General features: G+C 62.0%; 1 protein-coding gene across 1 annotated transcript; it reads right to left on the bottom strand.

Moving 5' to 3' along the window:
- Positions 1–4,508: 4,508 nt before the first annotated feature.
- Ppdpf (pancreatic progenitor cell differentiation and proliferation factor) lies at positions 4,509–5,374 on the bottom strand. The gene is made up of 2 exons (XM_042672283.1): positions 5,320–5,374; positions 4,509–4,780 (listed from the first exon to the last, which is right to left on the bottom strand). Exons 1-2 carry the CDS (start codon positions 5,372–5,374, stop codon positions 4,509–4,511), a joined length of 327 nt encoding a protein of 108 aa, XP_042528217.1.
- Between the last annotated feature and the right edge of the window lie 14,619 nt (positions 5,375–19,993).

The following is a 19,993-nucleotide window of genomic DNA, read 5'->3' as shown; positions in this document are numbered from 1 at the left end:
CCTGCAACAGAATCATCTTTGAAATAGAAATTTCAGGGATCCAGCCGGGCACTGGTAGCTCACGCCTGTAGTCCTAGCTATGTAGGAGGCTGAGATCTGGCAGTTCAAAGCCAGCCTGGGCAGGAAAGTCCATAAAACCCATATCTCCAATTAATCACCAGAAAAACAAAAGTGGCGCTGTGGCTCAAAGTGGTCGAGTGCTAGCCTTGTTCAGAAAAGTTCAGGAACAGGGGCTGGGAAGGTGGCTCAGTGGTAGAGCGCTTGCCTAGCATGCATGAGGCCCTGGGTTCCATTCCTCAGCACCACATAAGCAGAAAGAAAAAAGCCAGAAGTGGTGCCATGGCTCAAGTGGTAGAGCACTAGCCTTGAGCTGAAGAGCTGAGGGACAGCGCCCAGGCCCAGAGTTCAGGCCCCATGACCGGACCCCCCCCCAAAAAAACAAAAGTTCAGGAACAGTGCCCAGGCCCTAGGTTCAAACCCTAGGACTGGGAAAAAAAAAAAAAAAAAGGAAAGAAGGGCAAACTCCTGTTTGTGGACGGGAGCGGGCTCACAGGGTAGAGCACTGGCCTGCGGAGGAAAAGCCCTAAGTTAGAAAACCCAATACCACCAGAAATAACTATTCGAAAACTGAACAGGTGAAAAGGTCTTTTGTACAAACATTAGTACCACTTTTAGCCACCTGAGTAAATGGAACCTTTTTTTTTTTCTTGCCAGAAATACAATTTGGGCAAAAATGCAAGTGGATATAAGCCTATGTTACTCCGGACTAGCACATTCTATGTTGTCTCTGTGTCATGGAGGTTTGTTTTATGTATATGAAGTATTTTATGTATATAGAGCACTTTTTATTTAACGTTCACAATTTAGAACCATTTTTGGTAAGCAAAACTAGTTTTAGGTGCTGGCAGAACAGAAACGAGGAAGTTTCTGGAAACATCAGCATTGAAAGTGATGCAGATATAGCTTCTTCCAACTTGGCTTAGTCAAACAGGCTTAAGTTAATTTTACTGGATGATAAAACTAGAAATCCAATCCAAAAGCAGAATGGACAGGAAGAGAGATGGAGAGGAGGGAAGAAAGGAGAGAAGTTGGGCACCCGCGGCTCAGCCTATAATCTAAGCTACTCAAGGGCTGTGTTCAACGCCAATCCTGGCAGAAAGGTGTCAAAATGCCAGACTGGAGGCATGGCCCAAGTGGTAGAACAGCAGCCATGAGCAAGCCATCCAATAAGCATAAGTCTCTGATTCCAAGCCCAGTACCCGTGTCTTGCTATATAACCCAGGCTAACCTCAAACTTCGGTCCTCATGCCTCCTAAGTGCTGGATTGCAGGTGTGCACTGTTATGCCTGGACCCTCTTTGTAGTTCCTTTCTTCTATGCTATTTCTGATATTTGCTTCACTTGTAACAAGAATTACCTAGGGTGCTGGCTGGCTAAGTCTATGAGACTTCTTATCCGCATGAGTTCAGCAGTAACCGCCAAGAATGAGCAAATAAGATGAATTTTAGTGATAAAACTTTATAAATGAACTCTTCAGCAGTTTTCTTTTGTAAGAGGCCTACTTACAAAGTTTCCAATATTGAAGTTAACTTAAGTAATAGTCATTGAATATCTGGGTCATTTCTAAGAAAGACATTGAAAGAGTAATTACTAAACGTAATATCTATACTTATGCAGTATATAGAGCTTGCGGCTGTAAGCACAGAAAGTTGGGCAGTGAGGTAGGACACGCGTCTAAAAATGATCAGTGTCCATCAAAGGAGCGACAGTGGACTCACTTCGATTGCTAACTTCCTAGTTTTCTCTGTGGTTGTTAAGAAGCCACCACAGGGGCTGGGAATGTGGCTTAGTGGTAGACTGCTTGCCTAGATGCATGAAGCCCTGGGTGTGATTTCTCAGTATCACATAAACAGAAAAGGTCAGAAGTGGCACTGTGGTTCAAGCAGTACAGTTCTAACCTTGAGCACAGAGAGGCTCAGGGACAGTGCCCAGTTCCTGAGTTCAAGCTCCAGGACTGGCAAAAAAAAAAAAAAAGAAGGGCTGGGAAGGTGGCTCAGTGGTAGAGCGCTTGCCTTGCATGCCTGAGGCCCTGGGTTCAATTCCTCAGCACCACATAAGCAGAAAAATCTGGAAGTGGTGCTGTGGCTCAAGTGTAGAGCGCTAGCGTTGAGCTGAAGAGCTGAGGGACAGCACCCAGGCCCAGAGTTCAGGCCCCATGACTGGACCCCCCCCCAAAAAAAAAAAAGCCACCACAGCCTGTGAGGCTACACGAATTCTGTGGAGGCATCTGGGGGAGGCTATGTGAGTGCACCACTGCAGACCTGCCCATTGCTGTCTGAGTACACCACTGCAGACCTGCCCATTGCTTCTGGGTGCACCACTGCAGACCTGCCCATTGCTTGTGAGTACACCACTGCAGACCTGCCCATTGCTTGTGAGTGCACCACTGCAGACCTGCCCATTGCTTGTGAGTGCACCACTGCAGACCTGCCCATTGCTGTCTGAGTGCACCACTGCAGACCTGCCCATTGCTTCTGGGTGCACCACTGCAGACCTGCCCATTGCTTGTGAGTGCACCACTGCAGACCTGCCCATTGCTTGTGAGTGCACCACTGCAGACCTGCCCATTGCTTCTGGGTGCACCACTGCAGACCTGCCCATTGCTTGTGAGTGCACCACTGCAGACCTGCCCATTGCTGTCTGAGTGCACCACTGCAGACCTGCCCATTGCTGTCTGAGTACACCACTGCAGACCTGCCCATTGCTTCTGGGTGCACCACTGCAGACCTGCCCATTGCTTGTGAGTACACCACTGCAGACCTGCCCATTGCTTCTGGGTGCACCACTGCAGACCTGCCCATTGCTTGTGAGTACACCACTGCAGACCTGCCCATTGCTTGTGAGTGCACCACTGCAGACCTGCCCATTGCTGTCTGAGTACCCCACTGCAGACCTGCCCATTGCTTGTGAGTGCACCACTGCAGACCTGCCCATTGCTTGTGAGTGCACCACTGCAGACCTGCCCATTGCTTGTGAGTACACCACTGCAGACCTGCCCATTGCTTGTGAGTGCACCACTGCAGACCTGCCCATTGCTGTCTGAGTACCCCACTGCAGACCTGCCCATTGCTTGTGAGTGCACCACTGCAGACCTGCCCATTGCTTGTGAGTGCACCACTGCAGACCTGCCCATTGCTTGTGAGTGCACCACTGCAGACCTGCCCATTGCTTGTGAGTGCACCACTGCAGACCTGCCCATTGCTTGTGAGTACACCACTGCAGACCTGCCCATTGCTTCTGGGTGCACCACTGCAGACCTGCCCATTGCTTGTGAGTGCACCACTGCAGACCTGCCCATTGCTTGTGAGTGCACCACTGCAGACCTGCCCATTGCTTGTGAGTGCACCACTGCAGACCTGCCCATTGCTTCTGGGTGCACCACTGCAGACCTGCCCATTGCTTCTGGGTGCACCACTGCAGACCTGCCCATTGCTTGTGAGTACACCACTGCAGACCTGCCCATTGCTTGTGAGTACACCACTGCAGACCTGCCCATTGCTTCTGGGTGCACCACTGCAGACCTGCCCATTGCTTGTGAGTGCACCACTGCAGACCTGCCCATTGCTGTCTGAGTACCCCACTGCAGACCTGCCCATTGCGTCTGAGGTCTTGGGACCCACTGGGTCCTGAACTATTTCCTCCAATATCTGACTACCACTCTCAAAACTATTAATACCCAACTTTCCCCAACCTTCTGGCTTGTAATCAGTAAGCATTCAGAGTTCCTTCCTTGAAACTGCAGACTGCAGCTGGGCAGCCTGGTGAGGAGACCCATCTGCCCACAAGAGGGGAGGAGGTCCGTGTGCTGCCTGCTCACCAGCCCTGATGGCTGGCCCTGGCCTCTTGTAGGACTGGCAGCTGCCACTGGGCAGACCCACACCCCCCTCCACACCCTCCCTCCCTGCCGGCCAGGAAGCACCTGCCCTTGCTACCCTGGGCCTCAAGGAGGTTCGGCTCTCAGGAGCACAAGCCCAACCGCTCCCCAAGACAGAGGGCAGGGGTGAGCGTGTCTCCCCACAGACAGAGGGCACGGGTGTGCATGTGTGTGTCTCGCCATAGACAGAGGGTAGGGTAGGGGTGTGTGTGTGTCCCCAGAGGGTGGGAGGGGGCAGGAAACCCCAAGCCGCAGCTCCCTCTCTATGCCGTTACTCCTGCCTAGCTCCTGTGTTCTCTGACCTGAGAGCCAGGCTACTCATGGCAGGACCCATCCTCCCAACCCACAGCCTGCCGGCCTGTCCCTGCGGAGGAGCAGCAGCTCTGCAGCTGGCCTGTCTCTTCTGCCAGCCTCCCTGGTGGTGTCTTCCACGGGAAAGGTTCTTCTAGGGGAAGGCTCCCATCCATGCACCAGCGTCTTGGGGCGCAGGGGGCCTCGCTGGGAGGAGGCCCTGGGGCTGGGGACCGGATCGCGTTTCGGTGGACTGGACGGCAGGGATGGACAGCTGCGTGGGGTCATTCTCTGCTCGGTGCCGGGGGCGGGGGGCTCTGGGCCTCCGCCGGTGTCCGCTGGCGGCCGGCCGGGTCCGCGGCGCGGCAGGCCGGGCTCTGGCCCAGGAGCTGCTCGGGCGCAGGGTGGGCGCCCAGCGTGGGCCCGGCCGGGCGGGCTGAGCGGCTGCCTCCTCCTGGCTCTAGGGGCCGGGGCTGGGGGCGGCCTGCGGGGAGCGGAGCCGGGATGTGGAGAAGCCGCCGCCGCCGGAAGGACGGCTCGCTGCTCCGGGGTCGGCCTTGGGGAGACCCGGGGGGGGGGCTCGGAGGGGTCATGGAGGGCCGGGCGGGGGCACGGAGGGGTCATGGAGGGGCAAGGACGGGTCATGGAGGGGCACGGAGGGGCACGGGCGGGTCATGGAGGGGCACGGAGGGGTCATGGAGGGGCACGGGCGGGTCATGGAGGGGCACGGGCGGGTCATGGAGGGGCACGGGCGGGTCATGGAGGGGCACGGACGGGTCATGGAGGGGCACGGAGGGGTCATGGAGGGGCACGGAGGGGTCATGGAGGGGCACGGACGGGTCATGGAGGGGCACGGGCGGGTCATGGAGGGGCACGGGCGGGTCATGGAGGGGCACGGAGGGGTCATGGAGGGGCACGGGCGGGTCATGGAGGGGCACGGAGGGGTCATGGAGGGGCACGGGCGGGTCATGGAGGGGCTCGGAGGGGTCATGGAGGGCCGGGCGGGGGCACGGCGGGGGCACGGAGGGGTCACGGGGGGCACGGCGGGGGCACGGCGGGGGAGGAGCGGCCAGCGCGGCCGCCGGGGCTACTTACGCCGGTAGTAGCCGTGCGTGGCCACGAGCGAGCCGCCGGAGGGGATGGCGGCCATGCCTCGCCGTGGGCGCGGGGACGGCGCCGTCCCGCCCGCGGCTGGCGATCGGGCGGCTCCAACCAGCTCGGGCCGGACGCGCGGCCGCACAAAGCCCGCCCCGCCCCGCCCCGCCCCGCCCCGCTCCGCTCCGCCCCGCCCCGCCCCGCCCCGCCGTCCGCTCCCGCTCCGCCCCGCTCCCGCCCCGCCCCGCCCCGTCCCGCCGTCCGCTCCCGCTCCGCCCCGCCGTCCGCTCCCGCCCCGCCCCGCCCCGCCCCGCCCCGCCCCGCCCCGCCCCGCCCCGCCGTCCGCTCCCGCCCCGCCCCGCCCCGCTCCGCCCCGCCCCGCCCCGCCCCGCCCAGCCCCGCTCCGCCCCGCCCAGCCCCGCTCCGCCCCGCCCCGCCCCGCCCCGCCCTCCGCTCCCGCCCCGCTCCCGCCCCGCCCCACTCCGCCCCGCCCAGCCCCGCCCCGCCGTCCGCTCCCGCCCCGCTCCCGCCCCGCCCCGCTCCCGCCCCGCCCCGCCGTCCGCTCCCGCCCCGCCCCGCCCCGTCCCGCTCCCGCCCCGCCCCGCTCCCGCCACGCCCCGCTCCCGCCCCGCTCCCGCCCCGCCGTCCGCTCCCGCCCCGCCCCGCCCCGCCCCGCCGTCCGCTCCCGCCCCGCCCCGCCCCGCTCCCGCCCCGCCCCGCTCCGCCCCGCTCCGCCCCGCCCCGCCCCGCCGTCCGCTCCCGCCCCGCCCCGCCCCGCTCCGCCCCGCTCCGCCCCGCCCCGCCCCGCCCCGCCCCGCCCCGCCCCGCCGTCCGCCCCGCCCCGCTCCGCCGTCCGCTCCCGCCCCGCCCCGCCCCGCCGTCCGCTCCCGCCCCCCTCCGCTCCGCCCCGCCCCGCTCCGCCCCGCCCCGCTCCGCCCCGCCCCGCTCCGCCGTCCGCTCCCGGGCCGCGGCGCACGCTGGAGGCCGGCGGGGCTGGACGCGAAGAGCCCGCTCCCAGTGCGCAGCCGCAGCCGCGCCGAGGGGCGGAGCCCCAGCTAGGCCCCACCCCCTGGTCCCACGAGGCCCCGCCCTGCAGCCCTCCGGCCGCCGGGGCCGAGCAGCTCCCGGAGCCCGACGCATGCGCATGCGCGGCTCGCTGGCCCGCGCCGCCCTCCGGAGCCCCGGGCCCGGGCCCGTGGTGGCCCGGCCCGTGCAGGCAGACAACCCGCCCGGGCCTCGGACGGAGGCTGGCCGGACCGACAGACAGCCCGCCCGCCCGGGCCTCGGACGGAGGCCGGACCGACAGACAGACAGACAGCCCGGGCCTCGGACGGAGGCCGGACCGACAGACAGACAGACAGCCCGGGCCTCGGACGGAGGCTGGCCCGACAGACAGCCCGCCCGCCTGGGCCTCGGACGGAGGCCGGACCGACAGACAGACAGACAGCTCGGGCCTCGGACGGAGGCTGGCCCGACAGACAGACAGACAGCCCGCCGGGCCTGGGACGGAGGCTGGCCGGACCGACAGACAGCCCGCCCGCCCGGGCCTCGGACGGAGGCCGGACCGACAGACAGCCCTGCCGGGCCTCGGACGGAGGCTGGCCCGACCGACAGACAGCCAGCCCAGAGTGGGAGGGAGGGCTGCAATGGGCCGGCCTGGCTGCAGGCCGCGCCGGGCTTGCACGTCGTGGGTCTGGGTCACCCCAGCTCCTGTACTCCAAGCACAAGGGCCCAAGTTCAATCCCCACCGCATCCACCAACTGAATCACAGTGCACTGTGTTTATAGTTGAACCGTTTCTTCTTTATTCCCTCCTTTTTCTCTCTCCCCTTCCTCTCTCCCCTCTTTCTCCCTCTCTCCCTCCTCCCTTTCTCTCTCGTCCCTTCTTCCCCTCTCTCTTTCCCTCCTTTCTCCCTCTCCCCTTCTTTCTCCATCTCCCCCTCTCTCCCTCTCTCTCATCCTTGGGCTTGAACTAAGGGCCTGGGTGCCTATCCCTGAGTGTTTGTTTTTGCTCAAGGCTAACACTTTATCACCTGAGCCACAGCTCCACCTGTAGCTTTTTGGTGGTTAATTGGAGATAAGAGCGTCACACATTTTTCTGCCTGGGCTGGCTTTGAACTGTGATCCTCAGATCTCAGCCTCTGAATAGCTAGGATGACAGGTGTGAGCCACCAGTGCCCAGCTGGTTTCTGTTTTGACAGGTTCTGGCTATGAGTCCAAGTTGGCCTCCAACTGGAGACCCTTCTGCCTCTGGTGAGTGCCTTATAGGCATGTGCCACCCCTTCTTTTTAAGAGTGCAGATCATGAGTCAGATCTATTTGCCACTGCAGCTCCATCACTCACAGCTGACCTTGTTTTATCAAGTGGAGTTGATCTGGTAATTGAACAAATCACAGGTGTGAAGCATTAAGTAGCTCCTGGCAGGTATTAGGTTCTCCAGAAATGGAGAACGCATAGCAACAGCTGTGGTAGTGACACAGGTAGGATTAGCAATAACAGTAGCTATTCTTAGCCAGGCAGTCATATCAAAATGAGCACACTTGTACTTTAGGTATGTGTTTTAGGTTGTGTGTTTGTGTATGTGCTGGTCCTGGGGCTTGAACGAAGGGCCTGGGTGCTGTCTGAGCTTTTTGTGCTCAAGGCTAGTGCTCTACCACTTGGGCCAGAGCTCACTTCTGGCTTTTTGGTGGTTAATTGGAGGCAAGAGTCTTAGACTTTCCTGCACAAGCTGACTTTGAATCACGATCCTCAGATCTCAACCTCCTGTTCTATGCTGTATTTTAGTTTTTACATTATATTGTTGCTGTATAGTCTTATTCACCCCTTGTGCTGTTTGCAGACCTAACTTGACAATTCTTTTTTTTTTTTCTTGCCAGTCTTGGGGCTTGAACTCAGAGCCTGGGCACTGTCCCTGAGCTTCTTTTACTCAAGGCTAGTGCTCTACCACTTGAACCACAGTTCTGCTTCTGGCAGTACTGAGGAATCGAACCCAACCCAGGGCTTCATACATGCTAGGCAAGCACTCTCCCGCTGAGCCACCTTCCCAGCCCTTGACAATTCTTTTCTAAGAAATCGAAACCGTAGGACTTATCTGTTTCATACCGCAGGTCTCTCCTGCTCTTGGTGAGATGACCCTGATGCACTATGACCAGCACATCTCTTTCTTTTCTCCTTTTAGGTCTGAGACCTGGACTCAAACTGGATACCTGATGCTTTCACTCCTTGGCTAGCATCCTGCCAGCTGAGCGACATTGCCATGCCAAAAGGGCTGGTTATTTCTTTTTCATCGTGTATTTTGTTGTTGGTCATGAGGCCTGAACTCTGGGCCTGGGCACTCTTCCTCAGCTCTTCAGCTCAAGGCTAGCGCTCTACCACTTGAGCCACAGCACCACTTCTGCCCTTTTCTGCTTATGTGGTGCTGGGGAATTGAACCCAGGGCCTCATGCATACGAGGCAAGTACTCTACCACTGAGCCACCTTCCTAGCCCCTCATCATGTTTTTTTTGGGTCCGGTTGTGGGGCCTGAACTCTGGGCCTGGGCGCTGTCCCTCAGCTCTTTAGCTCAAGGCTAGCGCTCTACCACTTGAGCCACAGCGCCACTTCTGGCTTTTTTCTTTTTGCTTATGTGGTGCTGAGGAATAGAACCCAGGGCCTCAGGCATGCAAGGCAAGCGCTCTACCACTGAGCCACCTTCCCAGCCCCCTCATCATGTATTTTTTAAAAAGACTTTGAGCTCCATTTCCCACATGCTTTAAACATTTGAACTTCATTTATTCTTGGGTCAATGTTTACATTATTTCTTCACCCCTTGATGCTATAGGTTTGAGAAATGCAAAGCACATATTGTTGAAAAGAGAGTTCTGGGTGTCAAAAGCTTTGATTAGGCAGAAGCAAGAATGCAGAGAACTCTCAGTGGGTAGAACTGGTTTCTTCAACAGAGACTTCTCACTTGTGGAAAGATCAATGTGTGTTAGGCATCCTCACACATGCCACAGATTCTGATATGGAGAAAGAGTTTTGGCTGGGAATCAGAAGGCGGGTTCTGGTTCAAGCTGTACCACTCAGAAACCCTGAGGAAGTCTCTTTCGGTCTGTGAGTTCGTTATCTGATCGCCCTAGCTCTGTGGAAGTGGCCGGGTGTGAAAATAGCTGTTCGACTTAGCGTGTGCAAGGAGCGGTCGTTAGAGGCCCCCATCCCTCTTTCTTTACAGAGACAGGCAGTTCTTGCTACACTGCCTTGCTTGACCCTGGGTGGCTGGGCTTAGTTATTCTCCCATTTCAGCCTCCCGGGCGGTGGGACTGCAGCATGGTAGGAGACTCTAGCTCTTGGAGGCTGCATCGCGGCCCTGGCGCAGGCCCTCAGTCTCCACACACCCAGCCCCCGCCTCTGTGAAGACGGGTGGTGAATGCTGCCCACGCTGTCTCCTCTGAGGTGCTCAGTGGCGGCTGGTCCTTCTCCTTGTTGGGCAGAGAGGCGTGGGTGAGTGCAGGCAGTTGAGCCGTGAGGCCTGTGGTCCAGCCTGCTGGTCTCCGGCGGGGGATGGCTCAGCCTCTCCCACACAGTGTCAGCCTGCAGAGGGGCTGTGCTCTGGAAGCGTGAGCTCGGGGACCTCTGCATGGTGTGTTTGGAGTACAGCTGGGGACTCAGGTCTGCAGGGCTGAGTTAGCTTGGCCTCCGAGCGCAGGAATTGGATGTGGGTGGGAATCTGTCGCGCACGCTGTGCTAATGGAGAGCAGGTTGCTGACCGTTCATATCAGCTGGCGGCTGCAGGCTTTGAGTCCCAAGGATAACTCTCCCTCTCCCCCCCCCACCCCCCCACCCCGGCCGGGCCTCTGCCACAGGCGCGTGATGGTGGCGGGAAGCTCCTGCCTGCAGAGGCTTTGCCATCTCAATCCAGACCTGTGCTGCTCTCCAGCCACAGCTATTAGGGGCTTGAGCTGTGCCAGCCCCTGGCCAGGGCCGGCGCCCACACCACTCCTCTGTCTGCCCCGGGGGGGGGGGGTCCTTGCACCAGCCCAGGCCCTGCCCCTGGGCCTTGGGGTGAGAAGGCTCGCTGGCCTCTGCTGCAGTGCTTCCTGGCTCTGGAATGAGCTGGTCTCCAAAGCTGGCATCACCTGCTGAAGAGGACAAGACTGCTGTTAGTGACCAGTGATTATGATGGAGGTGGACTGGTGGAGCCCTGGGACAACAGCGGCTAGAAAACTCTCTGTGCCTCAGTTTCCTTGTCTGTAAAGCAGAGAAGTATCTAACTCATGGGGCTACTGTCTTGAACTGATGAAGCTTCCTGTACATGCTCAGACCTGAGCTTGGTGGACTGTCACTCCATGGTGGAGTGCTTCCCTAGCATGTCTGAGCCCTAAGCTCACACACAGCACACACACATCTCTGGACATTATTGTGACTTGCTGTGCTTGTCGCTGTTGGACATTATTGTGACTTGCTGTGCTTGTCGCTGTTGGAAGTAGTCTAACATACTTGCTGGCTGGTAAAGCAAGATCTGTGTTGACCATGGGGTCCTCAATGAAGCAGCATCGGCTCCATAGTAGACTTCAAGACACGCGATGAAAGAGCAAACGGAGTAGTAAAAGACGCCGAAGTTCTGCAGCCAGCAGGGAGAAGAGCAAACAGCATCAGCCCCAGTGCGCCGGAAGCCTGCGCCGTGCTGTCTACATCCGCCATCTTAGTACTCTGGATTTCAACCAAAGACATTCAGCAAGCCAATCAGTGTTCATTCATCAAAAAATGCCAAGCCTTAGGAAAAATACCAAAATTACTCAGCATAAAAATTCCAGGAAAAACCTCAATTCATACAGAGTGTGACAACCAACCAACATCAGTGATGAGGTAATGCAGAGGTTGGAATTGTCCAACAAAGACTTCAGGAAAAAGTAAAGTACCGACAGGCACCTGTAAGTACTTTTTTGATCAAATAAGGGAGAGTCAGCGATGAATAAAATTCAACATGCATTCCTGGTAGACACTACCATCAAAGAAGAAACAGAAAATAATGAGCAGGTACGGTGTACAGCTCAGCGTAACACTGTGGAGGGAGCAGGTATGGTGTACAGCTCAGCGTAACACTGTGGAGGGAGCAGGTATGGTGTACAGATCAGCGTAACACTGTAAATGGAGCAGGTATGGTGTACAGCTCAGCGTAACACTGTGGAGGGAGCAGGTATGGTGTACAGATCAGTGTAACACTGGAGGGAGCAGGTATGGTGTACAGATCAGCGTAACACTGTAAATGGAGCAGGTATGGTGTACAGCTCAGCGTAACACTGTGGAGGGAGCAGGTATGGTGTACAGATCAGCGTAACACTGTGGAGGGAGCAGGTATGGTGTACAGCTCAGCGTAACACTGTGGAGGGAGCAGGTACGGTGTACAGATCAGCGTAACACTGTGGAGGGAGCAGGTATGGTGTACAGATCAGCGTAACACTGGAGGGAGCAGGTATGGTGTACAGCTCAGTGTAACACTGTGGAGGGAGCAGGTATGGTGTACAGCTCAGCGTAACACTGTGGAGGGAGCAGGTATGGTGTACAGATCAGCGTAACACTGGAGGGAGCAGGTATGGTGTACAGATCAGCGTAACACTGTGGAGGGAGCAGGTATGGTGTCCAGATCAGCGTAACACTGTAAATGGAGCAGGTATGGTGTACAGCTCAGCGTAACACTGTGGAGGGAGCAGGTATGGTGTACAGATCAGCGTAACACTGGAGGGAGCAGGTATGGTGTACAGCTCAGCGTAACACTGTGGAGGGAGCAGGTATGGTGTACAGATCAGCGTAACACTGGAGGGAGCAGGTATGGTGTACAGCTCAGCGTAACACTGTGGAGGGAGCAGGTATGGTGTACAGATCAGTGTAACACTGGAGGGAGCAGGTATGGTGTACAGCTCAGCGTAACACTGTGGAGGGAGCAGGTATGGCGTACAGCTCAGCGTAACACTGTGGAGGGAGCAGGTATGGCGTACAGCTCAGCGTAACACTGTGGAGGGAGCAGGTATGGTGTACAGCTCAGCGTAACACTGTGGAGGGAGCAGGTATGGCGTACAGCTCAGCGTAACACTGTGGAGGGAGCAGGTATGGTGTACAGCTCAGCGTAACACTGGAGGGAGCAGGTATGGTGTACAGCTCAGCGTAACACTGTGGAGGGAGCAGGTATGGTGTACAGATCAGCGTAACACTGTGGAGGGAGCAGGTATGGTGTACAGATCAGTGTAACACTGTGGAGGGAGCAGGTATGGTGTCCAGATCAGCGTAACACTGGAGGGAGCAGGTATGGTGTACAGATCAGTGTAACACTGGAGGGAGCAGGTATGGTGTACAGCTCAGCGTAACACTGTGGAGGGAGCAGGTATGGTGTACAGCTCAGTGTAACACTGTGGAGGGAGCAGGTATGGTGTACAGCTCAGCGTAACACTGTGGAGGGAGCAGGTATGGTGTACAGATCAGCGTAACACTGGAGGGAGCAGGTATGGTGTACAGATCAGCGTAACACTGTGGAGGGAGCAGGTATGGCGTACAGACCAGCGTAACACTGTGGAGGGAGCAGGTATGGTGTACAGATCAGCGTAACACTGTAAATGGAGCAGGTACGGTGTCCAGATCAGCGTAACACTGGAGGGAGCAGGTATGGTGTACAGATCAGCGTAACACTGGAGGGAGCAGGTATGGTGTACAGCTCAGCAGCTGGCTGTGGACTCAGGAGGGTAGGACACTGGTGTCCGCGGAGAGGCCGTGGCTGTGTAGCTGGAGGGTCCTGCCTACTGGCAGGCTTGTACTCCGAGATCAGGGCCACCTGCACAATGTGTGTGCTCACTCAAGCTCTCTCTCCTGGCTGTGCTGTCCTGTCCCCTGGTGTGGCTGTGCTGTCCTCCTGTCCCCTGGTGTGGCTGTGCTGTCCTCCTGTCCCCTGGTGTGGCCGTGGTGTCCTCCTGTCCCCTGGTGTGGCTGTGCTGTCCTGTCCCCTGGTGTGGCTGTGCTGTCCTGTCCCCTGGTGTGGCTGTGTCCTCCTGTCCCCTGGTGTGGCTGTGCTGTCCTCCTGTCCCCTGGTGTGGCTGTGCTGTCCTGTCCCCTGGTGTGGCTGTGTCCTCCTGTCCCCTGGTGTGGCTGTGTCCTCCTGTCCCCTGGTGTGGCTGTGCTGTCCTCCTGTCCCCTGGTGTGGCTGTGTCCTCCTGTCCCCTGGTGTGGCTGTGCTGTCCTGTCCCCTGGTGTGGCCGTGGTGTCCTCCTGTCCCCTGGTGTGGCTGTGTCCTCCTGTCCCCTGGTGTGGCTGTGTCCTCCTGTCCCCTGGTGTGGCTGTGCTGTCCTCCTGTCCCCTGGTGTGGCTGTGCTGTCCTCCTGTCCCCTGGTGTGGCCGTGCTGTCCTGTCCCCTGGTGTGGCTGTGCTGTCCTGTCCCCTGGTGTGGCCGTGCTGTCCTCCTGTCCCCTGGTGTGGCCGTGCTGTCCTGTCCCCTGGTGTGGCCGTGGTGTCCTCCTGTCCCCTGGTGTGGCCGTGGTGTCCTCCTGTCCCCTGGTGTGGCTGTGTCCTCCTGTCCCCTGGTGTGGCCGTGCTGTCCTGTCCCCTGGTGTGGCTGTGCTGTCCTGTCCCCTGGTGTGGCCGTGGTGTCCTCCTGTCCCCTGGTGTGGCTGTGTCCTCCTGTCCCCTGGTGTGGCTGTGTCCTCCTGTCCCCTGGTGTGGCCGTGGTGTCCTCCTGTCCCCTGGTGTGGCTGTGCTGTCCTCCTGTCCCCTGGTGTGGCCGTGGTGTCCTCCTGTCCCCTGGTGTGGCTGTGCTGTCCTGTCCCCTGGTGTGGCCGTGGTGTCCTCCTGTCCCCTGGTGTGGCTGTGTCCTCCTGTCCCCTGGTGTGGCTGTGCTGTCCTCCTGTCCCCTGGTGTGGCCGTGCTGTCCTCCTGTCCCCTGGTGTGGCTGTGCTGTCCTGTCCCCTGGTGTGGCTGTGTCCTCCTGTCCCCTGGTGTGGCTGTGTCCTCCTGTCCCCTGGTGTGGCTGTGTCCTCCTGTCCCCTGGTGTGGCTGTGCTGTCCTCCTGTCCCCTGGTGTGGCCGTGGTGTCCTCCTGTCCCCTGGTGTGGCTGTGCTGTCCTCCTGTCCCCTGGTGTGGCTGTGCTGTCCTCCTGTCCCCTGGTGTGGCTGTGTCCTCCTGTCCCCTGGTGTGGCTGTGCTGTCCTCCTGTCCCCTGGTGTGGCTGTGCTGTCCTCCTGTCCCCTGGTGTGGCCGTGGTGTCCTCCTGTCCCCTGGTGTGGCCGTGCTGTCCTGTCCCCTGGTGTGGCTGTGCTGTCCTGTCCCCTGGTGTGGCTGTGTCCTCCTGTCCCCTGGTGTGGCTGTGCTGTTCTGTCCTCTGGTGTGGCCGTGCTGTCCTCCTGTCCTTGGTGTGGCTGTCGTGTCCTCCTCCTGCCTCTGGTGTGGCCGTGGGCTGTGGGGAGGCTCTGGCCTCCTTGTGGGTGCTGGTGAGCCCCGCCCCGCCCAGCCCAGGTGCCACCCTGCCCCGCCCAGCCAGGGGTGCCGCCCTGCCCCGCCCCACCCAGCCAGGGGTGCCGCCCCGCCCCGCCCAGGTGCCACCCTGCCCCGCCCAGCCCCGCCCCACCCAGCCAGGGGTGCCGCCCTGCCCCACCCAGCCAGGGGTGCCACCCTGCCCTCCTCCCCTGCTCCTGGCGCCCCTAGCCCCGGGTTCCCAGGCCCCCCTGAACCTGGTGTCAGGTCCCCGGGCGGAGTCGGGCAGCACAGTGTGACCGCTCCTCTTCCAGGGCTGGCTCACCTGAGGGAGCGGACTCTGGTGAGCGCTAAGGGGTCCAGCCAGAGATGGGGGCCGCCAGAGGGAGCAGAGCCGTCTCCCCATCTACTGAAGAACCCCCTCCAGTCCTCTTGGCCCTGCCCTCATCCTGACCCCAGGAGCTCTCAGGCTAGCTTGGCCTCTTCCTTGGCATCCGGGTCCTCGATGAGCACCGCAGAGGCCCGCTGCTCCCTCCGCCATGGGCTGTTGGTGAGCAGAAGTGCTCCTTAGCCAGTGCTGAGATCCCTGGAGAGGAGGGAGGAGCCTCCCACCGGCGGTGCCCCCCCCCACCCCCCCCCCCCCCGTCCCCGCGGCAACGGCTCCCTGGGGCCTGGGGCTCCCTGACTACGTGAGTTTTGAGGGTGGCTTGGGCCCGGCCATGCTGGCCCTGGTCTGGCTGGCTGGTCTGCCCAGCACCGGCCACCACCCAGCCCCTGGGAAGGCAAGTCATTGCTTTTCCAAGCGGAGCTGAGCTAAGAGCTCCTGGCCTGCGAGGCTCCTGGTGCTGTGAGAGTGGCCACGGGGAGGACCTGGCCCTGTGGCCATTCGGGACCCTGCATGCCAGGGAGGAGGGCCGGTAAGATGTACATGCATGCAGTCTGGGGTCAAGGCTGGGCTTCGGCCATCCACAGACAGTTCACCCTGGTTCTCTTCTGACCCCAAGCCCCTGTCCAGCCACGTTGGGCCCAGCACTAGCCATCTGCAGTGCCCCGGGGCCGTGGCTCACAGGTCACTGTCAGGAGAGGCCCAGGAGGCAAGGCACAGGTGGCTTCTGTGCACTTGAGCTATTATTAACCTGAAGTGACGTCACCGGCACCCAATGGGAAGCAAGTTTATTTCCAGGGCTGACAGCTTGATAATAGTTAATTTTAGCTGGACCTTCATTCCCAAGCTCGTGAAACCCCAGCCAGCCAAAGAGGAGGCTGCTGAGTCTCCCAACAGCTCAAGGATGGACCCCCAGGGCTCCAGGAGGGGGCTGAGGAGGAGAGCCCGATTTCCTTCCTGGCGTGCCTCCCTGCCTAGCTGGCCCCGCCGGTGGTGACGACCCACTCGGAGAGGGGACAGTCAGCACAGGTCGTGGCCGCAGGTGGGGCCGGAGTCTGACTGGACGTTACACTGGCCTGGCCAAGGCCTGCTGAGCCTCCTCCTCGCTGTGTCACCTCAGGCAGCATGCTTAACCTCTCTGTGCTCAGTTCCTCCCTGCACAGGGCGTGGAAATTCTGGTCACTATCTTGTGTTTGATGTAGTTACTTAGTATTGTTTTGTATGGTTCTCGGCCATCCTAGTCCACTTGGCCTGACAGGAGACCATTGGCTGGGGAAGTTATGAAGAACAGAGTTTTACTCCTTGTGGTTTTGGTGGCTAGAAGTCCAAGATCAACACTGGACTCGTGGTCAGGGCTGCTGGCTGAGGCGTGACATGGTGAGGCATAGAGTAGGAGAGACCCTTCCTACAGCCTTTCCAGGGTCACGAACCCACGGCTGAGGTGGGCCCCCAGACACCCCCACCAAGACCCCCACTACCGGCACTATTGTCCTGGGATTAAGTTTCTTTTTGTTTCGTTTTTATTTTTGGTGTTGATCCTGGGTCTTGAACTCAAGGTCCGGGTACTGTCCCTGAGCTTTCTGTTCAAGGCTAGCACTCTACTACTTGAGCCTTACCTCCATTTCTGGCTTTTTTGGTAGTTAATTGAAGATAAGAGTCTTACAGAGTTTTCTGCCTGGGCTGACTTTGAACGGGATTCTCAGAGTTCAGCTTCCTGAGTAGCTAGGATGACAGGCGCTGGTCCCCAGCTCTGGGATTAAGCCTTTGACAGGACTTGAGGGGCTCATTCAGATGGCAACAGTAGCTACCCAGCAGGTGGAGAATTTGTAGGTAGGGATTCTTGTACTGTTGGACTGTTGTCACAGCACAGTTGCAATTACTTGGTACTATGGGGCTGTCACTCGGCACTGTCCTTATTGCTCGGTACTTTGGTGGTTAGTTGTCACCCGGCACTGTCCTGATTACTCGGTGCTTTGGGTTGTTGGTTGTCGCCTGGCACTGACAGCATTAGAGCTACCCTGCAGGGCTAGCTTTTTACCATACTGCATCGCTACCTTACGTAGGCTCTGGAGGGGGGCCAGGGAGCCCCAGGTCAGGGCAGAGTCCTGGCTGTGGCCAGTGGTCTGGGTGGCACAGTCCCCAGCCAGGTGCGAGGTCCTGGTCCCGACCTTGCCGCTCACTGCTGTCCGGGGGTGAGGCGGTGGCCAGACTGTGCAGGAAACAGTGTCTGGTGCAGACCCTGGAGCTAGGGGTGCCCAGGCCCTGCCTACTGGTGGAAGTCCCTAGGATCTGACCATTGCCTGCCAGCCTTGGCCAATCACGGCACCTACAGCCAGCCAGCCTCCAATCCCGATCCTGGCCCAACCTGGCAAGAAAAGGAGGCACCGAACGTGGCGGGCAGCGGCCAGCGGCCAGTGGGGCAGGGCTAGAGGGTTTATTTTTAATTCCTGGCTCCCAACGGACACGGTCAGCAGCCCTCGGAAGTGTCAGGCCATCTGAGAGGCCCCGCTGCCCTGGCTGGGGCGCAGGCCCGGGCCCCCAGGCAGGCCCAGACCCTCACCTGTGCCCCTCCTCACACCAGCCAGGAGGCTGGGGTGGGGGTGCGGGCGGGCGCCTCTCTTGTGTCCCCTGTGCCCCTGCTGTCCACCCTGCCTGCAGACCCCGCAGGGGTGAGGACCCCTGTGGAGTAGGGCCAGGAGAAGGCCGGAGTCTGCGTGGGGTGACAAGGAGGGTCCCGGGAGGGACCCAGCCGGGCCCGGTGGGGAGGCTGTGCGACCTGCTTCGTGACACCGGCCGAGACCTCTACCCGCCTGCCCAGGAGGCAATGCCGGGCCGGGAGGAGAGGGCTGGGGCGGGGCGGCGGGCTGGGTCTCCGGGCAGCCCGGGAAGCCCCGGGCCCGGCCTCGGCACGGCGGGACACACGGCCCCTCCTCGCCCCAACCCGGGCCGGAGCGGTTTCCGGGGACCCTGTTCATGTGGGAGGCGCAGGCTCGGTGCGTCCAGGGGCTCAGAGCGCAGTCCGGCGCCGCCTGCGCCCCGGCCCGGCCCTGCGCCCCGACCCCGCCTGCGCCCCGGCCCGGCCCCGCGCCCCGTGCCCCGGCCTGATCCGCCTGCGCCCCGGCCCCGCCTGCGCCCCGGCCCGGCCCCGCGCCCTGGCCCCGCCTGCGCCCCGGCCCGGCCCCGCGCCCCGTGCCCCGGCCTGATCCGCCTGCGCCCCGGCCCGGCCCCGCGCCCCGTGCCCCGGCCTGATCCGCCTGCGCCCCGGCCCGGCCCCGCGCCCCGTGCCCCGGCCTGATCCGCCTGCGCCCCGGCCCGGCCCCGCGCCCCGTGCCCCGGCCTGGCCCTGCCTGCGCCCCGGCCCAGTGCCCCGCGCCCCGGCCCCGCCTGCGCCCCGTGCCCCGGCCTGGCCCCGCCTGCGCCCCGCGCCCCGTGCCCCGGCCTGACCTGCCTGCGCCCCGGCCCGGCCCCGCGCCCCGCGCCCCGCGCCCCGGCCTGGCCCTGCCTGCGCCCCGCGCCCCGGCCCCGCGCCCCACCTGCGCCCCGCGCCCCGGCCCCGCGCCCCAGCCTGGCCCCGCCTGCGCCCCGGCCCCGGTCCCACTTATGCCCCGGCCCCGCCTGCGCCCCGGCCCCGCTTTTGCCCCCGTCCTGAGCCCCGTGCCCCAGCCCCGCCATTGCCCCGGCCCGGCACGCCGGCCCCGCACCCCGGCCCGGCCCCGCCTGCGCCCCGGCCCCGCGCCTCCCGTCTGCGCGCCGCTCATTGGAGAGTCTTAGCGGATCGTCCCCCCCCCCCCCCCCCCCGCCGCGTCCTCCCCCCCGCCCCGCCTCCCCGGTACCGCAGTGCCCTAGCGCAGGGCGCGCGCACCGCACCGCCCGCCGCACGGAGGAGGACCCCTCCTGCAGGGATAAAACCGCCGCGCCGCCGCCGCCCGCCGGGACCTCGCCCGCTCCGCCCGCCGCCCGCCCGCCCGCTCGCTCGGTAAGGACGGCCGCTCTGCCGCCGCGGTCCGGAGCCGCGCGCATCCTCCGGCCCGGCGCCCGCCGTGACCTTGGCGGCTCTGCCCCGCGGGGCGCGGGGCGCGGGGCTGCGGGGCGGGCGCGGGCAGGCCCTGGGGCCCGCGGTGCGGAGGGGGCTGGAGGGCTGGGCGTCCGGGAACCCCGCCCCAGGCCGCGGCCCCTCCTGGGCTCTCCGGGCGCGGGCCGAGCCGGGCGAGCCGGCCGCACTGGGCTAAGGGGGAAGGTGCGGCCGAGGCCCCCAGCAGCGACTGAGCGGCGAGCCCCCCAGCCTGGCCTCGGCCGCACGGGGACCCTCAGCTCCCAGCTCTGCCCTCTGCCCGGCCCTGAGGGGCTCGAGCTATTCTGGGCTCCGGGCCGGCACCGCCCGCCCGCCTCCCGACGCCAGCCAGCCCGCAGGCCGGGAGGAGAGGAAGATGGCGCCGTGGGCCGGGGAGGGGCGCGGGAGCGCTGGCCGCCTCCCCCGGGCGGCAGCAGGTGGGGGTGGGGCGCGGTGTCTGCCCGGGCTGCCGAGGGCGGGGGTGGGGTTGGTGGCAGCCCGAGGACACGCAGGACAGGGCACCCGGGCGCGCGCGGTGACTCATCACCGGGAGCCGCTGCCCCGCTGCTGCGCGCCGCGCGCGCTGTGCCCTGGGGAGGAGCGCTCCCCCGGGCATTGACGGCGGCGGGGGCGCTGTGGGGCCCACACCCCGCCTGGCTCGCCTGGGACCAGGCCTCCCTCTCCTGGGAGAGGGGCGGAGAGCCGGCCCCGCCTCGGGTGTGGATGCTACCCACCCGCCCCACACAGGGTGAGGGTGAGCCCCCCCCAGCCCCCACTCAGCAGCTCCTGGTGTGCTAGCCTCTCCAGCCTC

Source organism: Dipodomys spectabilis, unplaced genomic scaffold (genome assembly GCF_019054845.1).
Source record: "Dipodomys spectabilis isolate Male_0828 unplaced genomic scaffold, ASM1905484v1 ptg000692l, whole genome shotgun sequence".
Lineage (NCBI taxonomy): Eukaryota > Metazoa > Chordata > Mammalia > Rodentia > Heteromyidae > Dipodomys > Dipodomys spectabilis.
Note: the sequence above shows the minus strand (reverse complement) of the source record. Positions and strands in the feature narration are given on the sequence as shown.

Coding starts and splice junctions, on each gene's coding strand:
- Ppdpf (XM_042672283.1), bottom strand. CDS start 5,374: ATGGCCGCCATCCCCTCCGGCGGCTCGCTCGTGGCCACGCACGGCTAC. Junction 4,781..5,319: donor CACGCACGGCTACTACCGGC/GTAAGTAGCCCC, acceptor GGTCTCCCCAAG/GCCGACCCCGGAGCAGCGAG.